This window comes from Mus caroli, chromosome 19 (assembly GCF_900094665.2).
Source record: "Mus caroli chromosome 19, CAROLI_EIJ_v1.1, whole genome shotgun sequence".
NCBI classification, from domain to species: domain Eukaryota; kingdom Metazoa; phylum Chordata; class Mammalia; order Rodentia; family Muridae; genus Mus; species Mus caroli.
The window spans coordinates 2,017,846-2,031,727 of NC_034588.1; the positions used below are offsets into that span (position 1 = coordinate 2,017,846).

A 13,882-nucleotide genomic window follows, 5' to 3' on the forward strand; every position below is an offset into this window, starting at 1 on the left:
AAAAAAAAAAAAAGAAACACTGGAGCAACATCTTAGAAGGACTGAAGGGGAAAAAAAGCAGTCAACCTCGAATACTCTATATAGTCAAAATTACTCAAAAATGAGGACTTTTAAATATTACAAAATCTGAGGCTGAGAAGATGACTAAGTCACTAAGGCTCTGAAGTTGATACCCAAGACCTACATAAAAAGTGGGCACAGATCACACACCTGCAATCCCAGGTCTGGGTAAGCAGAAACACAAGTAACCCTGGGATTTCTGGCTATCTAGCTTAGCAAGGTTCAGTGAGATCCTGTCTAAAACAGTAATGCTGAGAACGATGGACGACACCTGACCGCAACCTCCAGTCCTACACTAGTGTATCACATGCACACCTCACACACACACGCGCACATGTACAAGTAACACAAAAGAAAGCCGTTTCATGATAAAGGGGTGTGTAGGTTGGTTTTCTGTCATCTTGACACAAACTAGAGTCAAATTGGAAGAGAGAGCCTTGGTTGGAAAAATGTCCCCACCAGACTGGCCTGTAGTCACACCTATGAAACATTTCTTGATCAATGTTTGCTGTAGGAGAACCAAGCCCAGTGAGGAATGTGCCACCCCTGGGTAGGCGATCGTGGGTTGTATAAAAAAGCAGATTGAGCAAGCCATAAAAAGCAAGCCAAGCCAGCAAGCAGCACGCCCGTAACCTCTGCTTCAGGCCCTGCCGCCAGGGCCCTGCCTTGCCTTCCTAACGGACTGTAAACTGTTAGCCAGATAAATTCTTTCCTCCCAAGTTTCTTTAGGTCATGGTATTTATCACAGCAATAGAAAGCAAACCAGAAAAGGGAACAATGCTAAGTTCTCACCTAAAATAGAGGTATATAATCTGGGACAATGCAAAAAGCCTGCCTCAGGGACCACACTGGCTGACTCTTTCCTAATATTTAGTTCAAATACCCACTCTTCAATGAGGCCTTCCAAGAACGTCTCCATCATTCAGCATTCTTCTCCAACCTACTACTCAGGTTTCTCAGCTTCGTCACTGCTAGCCAGACTCACAGTTACTTTATTCTGATCACTAGTGTACCTCAACAATCCACCCTGCCGATTTCCCATTGGCACAAAGTTGGTGTTTAATAATTGTTAAAAAGAGAATAAAGAGGGGCTGGAGAGATGAGTGCTAATGCCTTCTTCTAGCATGCAGGTATACATGCAGACAGAGCACTCATATACATAAGGTAAATATATCTTTAAAGGGGTGGGGGACACAGAAAAATAGAAAGTCAGCCAACCAATCCAGAAAACCAACTGAAGTAAAGGCCCTCCCATCACTGCTGGTGACTTCTCTCACCCATCCATCGCCTCTTCGATCTTCTTCTTCCTCAGCTCAATGAGTTCAGGGGTCTCCATCCCAGCTGGCACGGATGAGAATCCTCCGGGAGTGATGAGGCCGCTGTGCAGGAAGAAGCAAAGCCCCACTATGAAGAGCAGTCCCCACAGACAGACCCACAGACAAACCACAGACAGACCCACAGACAGGCAGGCTGCTGTGGAGGAACAGGCCCCGCTGCCTACCTGTCTGCAGGTGTGATGAAGCCCGTCTCGTCTGGCTTGTCTTCATCGCTTTCCTCCTCCTCCTCCTCCTCTGAGGATTCTTCATCAGAGGGTTCCAGTTCTCCCCACGGGGTCCGATCGATTTCTTCTTCTTCAGTTTTGGTCTAAAAGAAATTCCTCATTCCTTCAACAAGTACTTACTGTGTCTATCACCCCACCCTGCTGTTCACTGAGACAATCTTCTGTGGGAAAGCGGTACCTCAAGAACACATGTCCCTCTTCAGACTGGAGCAGTACCACACTCCACTCCCCGACAATGACGCTTTAGACCAACTACTGCTAACCTTTCTAGCACTGAGTAAAATCAAACTAAACAGTCAACGCATACCTGAAACTCAGCAGCATTGGTTCCAAACACGTCCCCATAGAGCGGCTTCCCCGTCTCATCCACTGGGGGTTTGCCCCAGCCACCAGCATGGTATCCAAAGGAGCAGCTCTGCAGGAGAGGACACACGAAGGAGCTCAAGTCCGAGAAACAAGCTACACTCCAAGAGACACAACTTACACAGAGACTCTGGAAACTAAAACTGAACAACATTAAAAACAAAACAAAAAGCAGAGGCTGAAGAGATGGTTTAATCTGTACTAGTGCTTGCTAAGCAACACTCAGACCCAAGTCTGTAACCCCAGCCCTGGAGAGTCAGAGGCATGAAGATTCCTGGGGCTTATTGGCCAGTCTAACTGAATGGGTGAGACCCAGAAGTTGAGGAAATAAGGGAGAAAATAACTGAACACACTCACTGTTCACCTCTGGCCGGCCTCCTTGTGCACAGGAACCAGATGCACAAGTGCATACACAAGGGAAAGAAAACACGAGATCTCCCCCATGCCCTGTCACTCACACACACACACTCCCTGTCTCCCTCCCTCCCTCCCAGGAAACATTAAAAAAACTAATAAAGCAGCAAAACTCAAGGCTACAGGATCAGCAAGGACAAGGGGCAGAGGCTGGGTTCATGTCCTCCTCTGGGATATAGTGTGAACTGCCTAAATCCAAAACAAATTCTTTAAAAATCAGGACTCTAATTTATTCTTCCCAATTCTTCCTAAATTGGAAAATTAGTTGGTTAGCATCTACCTCATGAAATAGAAATTGTTTGGCAATATTATTTTCACTGCAATAACTTGTCTCTCAGTACTTTTCAGTTAAGTTTATTTAAAAATAATTTAATGCTTGGGCAGCAAAGGCAGGCGGATTTCTGAGTTCAAGGCCAGCCTGGTCTACAAAGTGAGTTGCAGGACAGCCAGGGCTACACAGAGAAACCCTGTCTCGAAAAACCAAAAAACAAAAACACCAAAAAGAAAGAAACTGTAACGGCATCCTTGAGATGGAATTCTTACCTGTCCATGTATACATCAGAGGCCTCCTTACAGTTTCACCAAAGACACAATGTAGTAACTCTTGAGTACTGAAACTGTAGCTAACTCCAGTATCAGGAGGCAGAAGCAGGCAGATTTCTTGTGAGTTCAAAAGTAGGCTGATCTATATAGTAAGTTCAAGGCCAGCCAGGAACAACATAGTAAGACCCTGTCTCAAAATAAAAAGTTGTGAATAACCTGTCTTCTTTGTATGGTATAAAAATGATGAATGTGTGTGCGTGTGCATGTGCCAAATGTACAGAAACCAGAGAACAACTTTTGAGAGTTTTTTGGCTCACTATGGGGGTCCTAGGGATTGAACTTGGTCTCAGGCTTGGCCACAAGCTCCTTCACCTGCCTGAGTTATGTAATCAGCCCAGTATTTAGCAATCATGATTGAATATTTTATCATAAGTATGCTGTAGTTTTGGCTCTTTTTTTTTTTTTTTGTTACATATCCAGTATGTTGGGTTTTTTAAAAAACTGTTTGTTGGCTCCACCACCTGCCCCTAGAATTTAAGTTGTTTTTGTTATGTTTTTGTGTGTTTAGTTTTGATTACAATGAATTGACACTCATAAAGTACTCTCTTTTGCCATGTGAGTCCTGGGGATCAAATTCAAGTGAGCAGACTCGGTGGTGAGCACCTTTACCCACTAAACCACCTCAGTGGTCCCATGGCAGGTTTTTCTTAAAATAAAAACTGCTCGGGATCAAAAGATGCCTCATCACAGCAGCTCCTCTCACAGCTCCACTCACAGGGAACCTGACACCCTTTCCTGGCCTCTGCAGGCACCAGGCACACAGATGTATGCAAAACACCCATAGACACAAAAAGTAAATTAGTAAATAAAATCTACTCCTTTTTTTGAAAATTTATTTATTTATTTTTGGTTTTTTGAGACAGGGTTTCTCTGTGTAGCCCTGGCTGTCCTGGAACTCACTTTGTAGACCAGGCTGGCCTCCAACTCAGAAATCCACCCGCCTCTGCCTCCCGAGTGCTGGGATTAAAGGCGTGCACCACCACCCGGCTTAATTAATTTGTTTATGTAAGTACACTGTATCTGTCTTCAGACATACCAGAAGAGGGCACCAGATCTCATCACAGATGGTTGTGAGCCGCCATGTGGTTGCTGGGATTTGAACTCAGGACTTCCGGAAGAGCCGTCAGTGCTCTTAACCACTGAGCCATCTCTCCAGCCCAAATCTATCACTTTTTTAAAAAAATGGTGGGATCCAGCTCAAGAGGAGGTCCCAAGGCCTGACACTTTAACTGAGGCTATGGAACGCTCACAAAAAGGGATCTATCATAACTGCCTTCCAAAAGACCCAACAAGCAGCTGAAAGAGTCAGATGCAGATAGTTGCACCCAACCAATGGACAAAAGCACTGACTCCTTGTGGTTGAATTAAGGAAGGCTGAAAGAAGCCGAGGAGAGGGCATTTCTGTAGGAGGACCAGCAGTCTCAATTAATCTGGACCCCCCACACACACACACCCCTGAGATCTTTCAAACACTAGACCACCAAACAGACAGCATACACCAGCTGATATGAGGCCACCAATACACACATACAGTAGAGGACTGCCAGGTCTGTGTTCATTCAGAGATGATGCACCTAACCCTCAAGAGACTGGAGGCCCTAGGGAGTTTAGAGGTCAGGTGGGGCAGGGGATGAGGGCATCCATGTGGAGACAGGGTGGGGTAGGGAAGAAGTGTGGGTAGGATGTGTAGTTGGAGGGATGGAGAGGGGTGGAGAATGGAATATGAAGGTTAAAAATGAATTAGAAATAAAATTAAATTTTAAAAAAATTTAGAAATTTAAAAAATGGTGGCTCAGTGGGTAAGGAAGGGCATTGTTCTGCAAGGGTCAGGACCTGAATTTGAATCTTAAGCCACATATGGCTGCTAATGTCTATAAATCCAGCATTAGGGATGAAGACAGATGGGTCCAAGAGCTCACTGCCCATCCAGCCCTAGCTAAAACAACAAGCTTCTCACTCAGGGAGAGACCTTATCTCAGGGAAGTGACAGAGAGCCACGAGGAAGACAGTCCAGCACTCCATATTCTGCTCCGGACTCCACAGGAACACATGCCCACACATTCCTGTGCATGCAACACATACACATGAACCCACATATTCCTGTGTATGCAACAGAGAGAGAGACTAGAAAAGGGGAGGAAAAAAAGAAAGAGATCTAGACAAGGAAAAAACAAAATTATCCCCTATTAAAACAAAACAAAAAAAACCAGCTGGACAGTGGCAGGCATTTAATTCTATCACTTGGGAGGCAGATGTAGGCAGATCTCTGTGAGCTCAAAGCCAGCCTGGTCTACAGAATGAGTTCAAGGACAGCCAGGAATATACAGCGAAACTGTTTAAAAAAAAAACCAAAAGCAAGCAAATAAACAAGAGCCAAAACGAAAGAACCGGAAGTTGACCAGCACGCCTTTAATCCCATCATTGGGGAAGCAAAGACAGATACATCTCAGAGTTCAAGGTCACCCTAGTCTATGAGAACGATTTCTACGACAGCCAAGGCTACACAGAGCAGCTCTGTCTTTAAAAAACAATACACACACACACACACAAAAGACAAAAAAAAAAAAAAAAGAGGCAGCCAAGAAGGCAAACAAGCTCACTGCTCACCTCAGGGATAGGTGAATTCAGTCCAGGGATTTTCAGGTTTGGGTAGGATGGGGGTGGCCCGTATCGCTGCATGGCAATCAGCCACGGAGGAGGCACTTTGTGGGCATTCTGTAAGAAACACAGACCAGGATATTACCTACTTTCCCCTACCCTGCCTTTCCTTTCTGCTCATTCTCCCCCTCTCCAGCTTTCCCAGCCACTCAGCCAACACTCACAGGTCCTACTGGCATTCCTAAGGAAATCCTTAGCTCATCAGATAAATCTCCAGGCTTCTTCTCCTTCAGCCGTGTCTCAAACTCCTTCCCCTGAAGAAAAAGCAGAGCTTGCTTTATCGGGGCTTCTAGATATACTGAGAATGCAGTGGCATGAGAACATGAGAACAGGCAAGCGGTCCTAATCTCTATCAGTTACAAAGTCCCGTGAGGGTTGTCTGGCTCCCACTTAGGTTCTGGATAGAATAAGAAAAGGAAGAAGGCCAGGCTCTGTGCTGCTAATGCACTGTGAGAAACAGGCCGAATATGGAACCTGCTCTTTCACGTGTGTACATCGAGGTCACTGGACAGAATAACCGACCGTCAGCATCCTCCTCCCACAAACATCAAGTGATGCCATGGGGATTAACATTTCAAAGATCAGGGGAAAAAAAATAAAACTTTTTCTGCTATTTAAAACAAAATGCTTGGCCATCTTGTCCCTAAACCACCCACCAACCATCACTTCAAATGCATACTTCAAATGCTTGAGCTATAGATTTTTTCAGGGGGGAAAAACTTGTTTGGAGAAAACAAACAAACAAACAAACCAACCCCAACTCATCCTAGCTCAACGAATGGCAGGCACGAACAATTTTAAGGCTGAGGACAGCTGTACCAGCTCTGAAATGGACTCTAACCAAAGTCAACACTAACACTCAGCCTTGCCCCTCCTCCAGCCTCCTCCCCAACCTCATAATAAAGGTCCCCATGGATGGTGAGTTTCGGCTTGGTCTGCCACTTGAAGAAGGCATCGTGCAGCTTCTGGTAGTCAATGTCGATCTTCCCCATCTTCGGCCGAACCTTCTCTCTCATTTTTGACTTCATGGTTTTTTGTTCTTCCTGTAAAGACGGCAGAAGAGATGAATTACTGGGTTACTAGTCAAGTCTTTAGTAGAAGACCTGGCCCAATTCAAGGGAACCTCATTTATCTCACTCTGAAAATGCAACTCAGCACCAACAAGTTCCTGAGCTCAACACCAATACTGAAAATTCAAATGGCACAACCTATGCTGAACACACAGACTTACTGTATGACAGACAGCGCCTTGGCTTTCTGTGTCAGTAACTGAGTGATCAAGATATGACCGGAGCGCTCAGGGCTGGAGCGCTGTCTCCCTGGTTTAAAAGCAGATTCGGCTTCCAGTACTAACAGGGCAGCATCACAATTCCAAGCCCAGAAGGCTAGGAGACCCAGAGGTTTCTGAGACCCTCCTGTGACCTCTGCAGGCACCAGGTGTGCACGCAAACAAGGAACATGGACACAGGCAAGCCACACACACACACACACACACACACACACACACAGGTGGCAATAAATAAGTCAGAAACTGAACAGAAGACTGGAGAACGAAAGGCTCAACGGAAGGCGCTTTTCGCTTAGTTTAGTTAGTTTAGTTAGTACTAAACACATTAAAACATTTAGGACATAGATTCACACGCACATTGCACTAGATAGTTTTATGTCAACTTAATACAAGCTAAAGTCATCTGAGAGGAGGAGACCTCGATTAAGAAAATGCCTGCCTAAGACCTGGCAGCACACAGCCTTCCTAATGCTCTCACCCTCTAAAACAGTGACCCCAGCCTTAAAACTTATTTTGTTGCTACTTCATAGATGGTAATTTTGCAGCTGTTATGAATAATAATGGAGATATCCCTGTTTTCCTGATGGTCTTAGGCTACCCCTGTGAAAGTTTGGCTCAATACCCAAAAAGGGGCCTCAACCTGCAGGTTGGGAGCGGCTGCTGTAGTGTATTTCCTTAATTAGTGATTGAGAGGAAAGATCTAATCACTGTGGGTGGGGTCAGCCCTGGGCAGGTGGTCCTGAGTTCTCAGAGAGAAGGCTGAGCAAGCCATGGAGAGTAACCAGCAGCCTCCTCCATGGCCTCCGTCAGCTCCTCCTCCAGGTCCCCGGCCGGCCGTCAGCTCCTCGCTGCTTTAGCTGAGGAACTGCTGCTACGCTGGGACTGTGAGTAAAGTAAACCCTTGCCTCTCCAACCAAGCAGCTTCTGGCCATGGTGTTTCAGCACAGAATTATCAACCCTAAATAAGACGAGCATCGATTCCACCTCTAACTACAAGTGCATTAAATACAAACCAAAACCAAACAGCAGTCAGACAAAAGAGAAGAAGAAAACTGCGATTTAGGACCAGGAACCTCGACATGACAAAGGAGTGACACTCTAAACAGACCCACGGTCATCACACAGTGCTGACTTCTGAACTGGAAAAAGGCAGGTAGTCCAGCTCTGAGGCAAGCTGCTACAAAGGGTGTGGGGAGCCAAACTCAGGCCATGCCCCAGCCTGTCTCACCTTCTCCTGCAGGGCCTCTCGCATTTCCTGAATGCCTGTGCGTTTGATGAAGTCTGGCAGCTCAAAGGGGGGCTTCTCAATGCCCCGTTTGCCTTGAAGGTACTTGCGCTTAAAACACCAGTGGCGTGGCACAGGGACGGAGTTCCGGGTAGCCTTGAGGTGGACCAAGAGCTTAGGGTCCTGTGCCGTCACGTCATGCATCTCCACAACGTCGGGCCGAGCCACCAGCTGCAAAGCACAGTAGGTTTGCAGAAAGGCCACCTCTTGGTTAGAGCTGTGTTCTCTTATTCAATGATCCCCAGACCAAGCCTGCCTTATAAAACATCTAACAAACTGGGGCTGAGTCCCAGCGAGGCTGCAGAGCTGACTGGGTCATTCCAGATCTAACCTGCTTGAGTTCCGCCACAGTAAAACGATTCATTCGGCGCAACTTCTTCTTTGACAGCTTAGGGGCTTCCGGCTTCTTCTCCTAAAAGAGAATAATAACCTCTTAGGTGGCATCAGGTGGTAATCAAACTGCCAGCCATGGCAATGCTTAAGCCACGAAAGCCCTTTACCATAGTCTCTGAGGAAAACACTCCACCTCCCTGTGCCCTGCATCTCTCTCCCATGGAGGGGGCCTGACCTGCTCATCATCACTGCTGTCATCGTCACTGTCCTTGTGCTCCTCCTCAAAGCCCTTCTTCTTGGGGACTGCAGAGCTCTCCGTCTTGTCAAGCTTCTCCGGCTCCTTTTCCCTTTCCTTCTTCACGTCATCAGTTAGCTGAGGAGACAGACCACGGGGAGGTTCCGGTCTCGGCACAGCACCTTTTCTGATGCCTGGACTCAGTGTCCCCCCACCCCACCCCCCCTCAGCAAGCTAGGCCACGCAGAGCACACCACCCTCTGTACCTTGAAAGCCTCAAAAATCCTCTTGAAGAAGATGAAGTTGGGCTCGTAGATCTCCGGCTCCTCGGTCACATACTCAATCTCCACGTCGGCGGCAGCGGGGTCTGAGCCNCGGGGCCGACCGCACTCCTTCTCTCGGTCCCCAGAGCTCTCCAACGAGGCTGCCCGCACCCGCTGGGGCTTTTTCTTCTTCTTCCGGTTCCGACGCTTTCGGTTTTTCTATCAAGACAGGAAAACTACCTAAGTCAGAGAATCTGCACCCCATGCCTGCCTCACTACTTCCGAACTGAAGTCTTCATCCAAGTGGGCAGATGTCAGAGCGTTGCTGTGCACCCGGAGCCCCAGCCTTTTCAGTTGTAAATGTATCCACAGTACTTGGAACTCAAGGGCTTCGTGGCAATTGAAAGATAGCCAAGAAGCTCAGAGGAAATCGACATGATCCTCCCAGACAAGCTGCATCACAAACCTCTTTTTTGGATGTGGACACCGTGTCCTCCTCAGTCTCTGATGCTGACTGTCCCAGAGACGAGCGAGTATCCGTCTCCATTTCTTCTTCCTCTGTTAGGGAAGAGTATGACAATCAACTCCCCTAACTGTAACCATCCCAGGCTGGTCTATGACGTACACAGAACCAAGGATGACCTTGAACTTTGATCCTCCTACCTCAGCCTCCCAAGCGCTGGGATCACAAGAATGTGCTACCACACCCCGTTTTCTACACGGTTTTCTCAGGGACTGAGAAGGGAGGAAGGACCAGGCCTCAGCTTATAGCACAACATCATGGCTCAGGCCTGTGTTGCAGCATCAAGATGCAATAGCACTCACCCTGCTGAGAGTTCATCTCTTCCTGCCGGCTCTCCTTCAGCTGAAGAATCTTTTCCAAAGCCTGGGGGATCTTGGGGCCCACAGAAGGATCATCCATCTGCCAGAAACACCCAGTCGGAAGGGCTGACACCCAATGCCTTCCTCCTCTAATTCCAGCTCTTACTGGAGGGGCTACTGGGTGGTGATAAATACAACATACCAGGTTCTGCAGCCCTCAGAATTCTGCCCAAAATGTCTCAAGTCCCTAACCCTAAAAACTCGCTTTAGCTAAGTGTGGCTCCTACTTGTACCCAAGAATTTAACCCAGCCCCACTTCACAGACCTCCCTGAGATTCTAAGGCAGCCCCCTCTAAACTGCAACCTCTGACCATAGGAGTCAACAGTCTCTCACCTCTCTGTTCTCATCTCCAGGGGGTGGGGGAGGGCCCCGAGGGCGAGGAACAGGTGCCCCCATGGGCAAAACAGTAGGCGTGGGGACCACAGGGCCTACTGGAGCAGCTACTGTGAAAAGAAAAAAAGACAAAAAAGAAGTGCAATGTCAGAATTCTCTCACTGGTGATGGGCGCCCTGCAGGGCAAGGGGTGATGAAAGGGTCAACTACTACTTCTGGGTGGCCGGCAACGCTTGGGTTTTGGTTCACAGGCTAGCTACAGGAGTACACACCGTATATGAAAATTCATGACATGCCATATACTTGTTATAGTTTTCTCCTAGATTTACTTTTCTATTCTCTTCTCTCATATTTCACATGTGTGCTGTAGCCACAGAAGCCATAACAGCAAGTCAGATCCCCGGAAGTCGTAGTTTCCAGCGGCTATGAGGCACCCAGTGTACGTGGTAGGGTCAAATGCAGTTCCCTTGCAAGACTAGCAGGCACTCTTATTGAGTCATCTCTCCAGCCTCTTCTTTTGTTGTTTTTAAATTTTTATTTTATGTATATGACTGTTTGTCTGCACATACTTATATACACCACATGCATGCCTGATGCCTGCACGTCTAAAGAGGGGGTCAGTTCCCCTAAAAATGTAGGTGTTGTTTATAAACCAGCATGAGGGAACTGAACCTGGGCACTCTGCAAGAGTAGAAGTGCTCAAAACAGCTGAGCTCTCTCTCCAGCCTTTCTTTGGGTTTTGGGAGGTAGGGTCGTGTTGCTCAAACTCAGGATCCTTCTTCGGCACCCTGACTACTAGGTTTACAGGTTACAGATGTGCACAGTCATAGCTGACACAAGTAATCATTTGTTTTTGTTTTGGGAGACAGAGCCTCACTACACGTAGCTCAGGCTGTCTTAGAACTTGCTTTGTAAACCAAGTTGGACCCAACCTCACAGAGATCAGCTCCTTAAGGTATGTACCACCAAGCTCAGCAAGTAACTTTTTATAGATTCGACGGGTTTTTTGTCTTCATGGATGTATGTGCACCGGTCAGAAGAGGTCATGCGTCCCCAGGAAGAAGCAGAGTTAGAGATGACTGTGACCGCTCAGGTAGGTGCAGGGAACAGACCTGGGACCTCTACAAGAGCAGCAAATGTCTTAACCACTGAGCAATCTCTCCAGCCTCAGTAACACACACACACACACACACACACACACACACACACGTCTCTTGGTGCACAGAGACTTTGTTTCAGGACCCCACCCAAATACTGGAATCAGGGTGCTCAAGGCCTTTTACACACAGGATTTATACAGAATCTATAAATACTTTTGTATTTTAAAGTCATCTAGAATACCCATTACAATGCAAATGCTATGTGAATAGTTCTGTTGAAGCTTAGGAAATGACAAAGTCTGTTAATGCTTTAAATATATATTTTTTTAATTATATGTATGTGTATGTGGGAGAATATGCAGAAGTGCAGTGCCTCCAAGCCCAAAAGAGGACGTAAGATGTCCTGGAGTTACAAGCAGCTGGAAGCCACCCAATGTGGATGGTGCTCTGCAAGGGCTACTTACAAATCTCTCCAGCCCAGATACAACAAACTTGTTTTACTTTCCACTTAGTCATATGAAGTGTGCTTAGCTACAGATCCACTATCTACTGAGGGCTCATTGTGTTTACAAGTTTCTGAAGTGCTGAGAATAGAGCCAAATGCCCCAGCTCAGGCTCAGTGTGTTCAAAGCTTTAAGTTCAAACCCAGTAGAAGAAATTTTTGTTTTAATAACTTACTATTTTTCGTTTGTTTTTTGTTTTTGTTATCCACGCAGGATTTCTCTATGTAGCCCTGACTGTCCTGGAACTGGCTCTGTAGACCAGGCCGGCCTCCAACTAAAGAGATCTACTTGCCTCTGCTTCCCAAGTGCTGGGATTGAAGACATGTGCCACCACTGCCCAGCTAAGCTTATTATTTTATGTGTATCTGGATTCTGCCTACATATGTCAGCCATGTCCTCTGGAAGAGCAGCCAGGGCTCCTAACCACTAAACCACCTCTCCAGCTCTGATTTTTTTTCTTTTTGAAAAATTATACATCTGTGTCTGTGGGTATACATGAGAGGCCTTCGAAGCCAGAACAAAGTGCTGGATTTTCTCTGGCTGCAGTTACACTGTGAGCCATCTAATATGGGTACCGGGAACCAAACATGTGTCTTCTTGGAGAGCAGTTAAGTGTTCGTAACTACTGAGCCATCTCTCTAGGCTCTGGGTCTTTTCAAAACATTTTTTCAAGACAAGGTTTCTCTATATAATAGCACTGGTTGTCCTGGAACTTGCTTTGTAGGCCAGGCTGGTCTTGAACTCACAGAGATCCTTCTGCCTCCCAAGTTCTGGGACTAAAGGTGTTCATCACCTTGCCCAGCTTGCTTTTAGTCTTTCTAAGATAGGTTTTCAAGCCGGGAGATGGTGGTGTGTGCCTTTAGTTCGAGAACTCAGCAAGCAGAGGCAGGTAGATTATTGCTTTCAAGGCCAGCCTGGCCACAGAGTAAGTTCCAGAACAGCCAGGGCTACAGAGAAACCCTGTCTTGAAAAACAAAAACAGGGCTCGAGAGATGGCTCAGCGGTTAAGAGTATTGACTGCTCTTCCAGAGGTCCTGAGTTCAAATTCCAGCAACCACACGATGGCTCACAACCATCTGTAATGAGATCTGATGCCCTCTTCAGGTGTATCTGAAGACAGCTAAAGTGTACTTACATATAATAAATCAATCTTTAAAAAAAGAAAAACAAAAACAAACAATTTTAAAAAAATTAAGAAAAGGTTTAAGTGGCCCAGACATCTTTGAATTTCCTATAAATTCTAGGACCACCTTTTCCCTTCCGCCACAGCTTTGGCAGCAGGATTACAGGCACATGCCACCACACAGAGATAAAGGAAACGTTTTAAGAACAACTTTGCTCTGCCCTTCCACTCCAGGGTCTTACCGCGAGGCCCCAGAGGAGTACGGACACCCAGCTGCCCCATATCCTGAGGCGGCCGAGGGACTGCAGTGCCCATCTTGGCGATCTCCTGCTGCCGTTCCTGCTCCATTAACACGGCTGCCTACAAGAAAGAAGTTCGGACTCAGCTTGGAAAAGAATTTGGCACATAGCCCTGACAAATGGGTTCCTTCAAAGGAGAACAGGGACACTGAGGTGGTCATCTTCCCCACACCTATGTTTGCATGCTAATAATAAAACTAGAAACTTATCATGATGGAAAATTCCTAAAAACAAATATGAAAAAGCCTAGGAAGTTTCTGGTTTCTGGAAGAGAATTCTACTTTTCAATGAGTTTTAATACACAAAAATGAAACCATTAGAAAGAACCATGAGACATTTTCTTATAGTTACCCCTTAAGGTCAGCCACGACCTGGACAAAACTAGTACCTCCTCTATGTCTCCATACTTGTTGTTGATGCTTCCTTTCCTTGCCTTTCCTTTCCTTTTCTTTTCCTTTCCTTTTCCTTTCCTTTTCCTTTCCTTTTCCTTTCCTTTTCCTTTTCCTTTCCTTTTCCTTTCCTTTTCCTTTCCTTTCCTTTTCCTTTTCCTTTCCTTTTCCTTTCCTTTTCCTTTCCTT

At 46.4% G+C, this 13,882-nt stretch overlaps 1 protein-coding gene across 2 annotated transcripts in view; it reads right to left on the reverse strand.

Moving 5' to 3' along the window:
- Sf3b2 (splicing factor 3b subunit 2) overlaps nt 1-13,882 on the reverse strand; it is a 20,922-nt gene that overhangs the window by 3,587 nt on the left and 3,453 nt on the right. The window contains exons 5-18 of one of the 2 annotated variants that reach the window (XM_029472726.1): nt 13,248-13,365; nt 10,280-10,386; nt 9,889-9,985; nt 9,530-9,621; nt 9,067-9,282; nt 8,801-8,938; nt 8,564-8,644; nt 8,176-8,403; nt 6,553-6,702; nt 5,824-5,913; nt 5,609-5,716; nt 1,929-2,036; nt 1,562-1,704; nt 1,338-1,439 (exon numbers count right to left, since the gene is read on the reverse strand). In XM_029472726.1, coding sequence (XP_029328586.1) covers nt 1,338-1,439; nt 1,562-1,704; nt 1,929-2,036; nt 5,609-5,716; nt 5,824-5,913; nt 6,553-6,702; nt 8,176-8,403; nt 8,564-8,644; nt 8,801-8,938; nt 9,067-9,282; nt 9,530-9,621; nt 9,889-9,985; nt 10,280-10,386; nt 13,248-13,365 — 1,778 coding nt within the window. Of the gene's footprint in view, nt 1-1,337; nt 1,440-1,561; nt 1,705-1,928; nt 2,037-5,608; nt 5,717-5,823; nt 5,914-6,552; nt 6,703-8,175; nt 8,404-8,563; nt 8,645-8,800; nt 8,939-9,066; nt 9,283-9,529; nt 9,622-9,888; nt 9,986-10,279; nt 10,390-13,247; nt 13,366-13,882 lie in introns of both variants that reach the window. The other variant, XM_021151745.2, reaches the window with a different exon arrangement.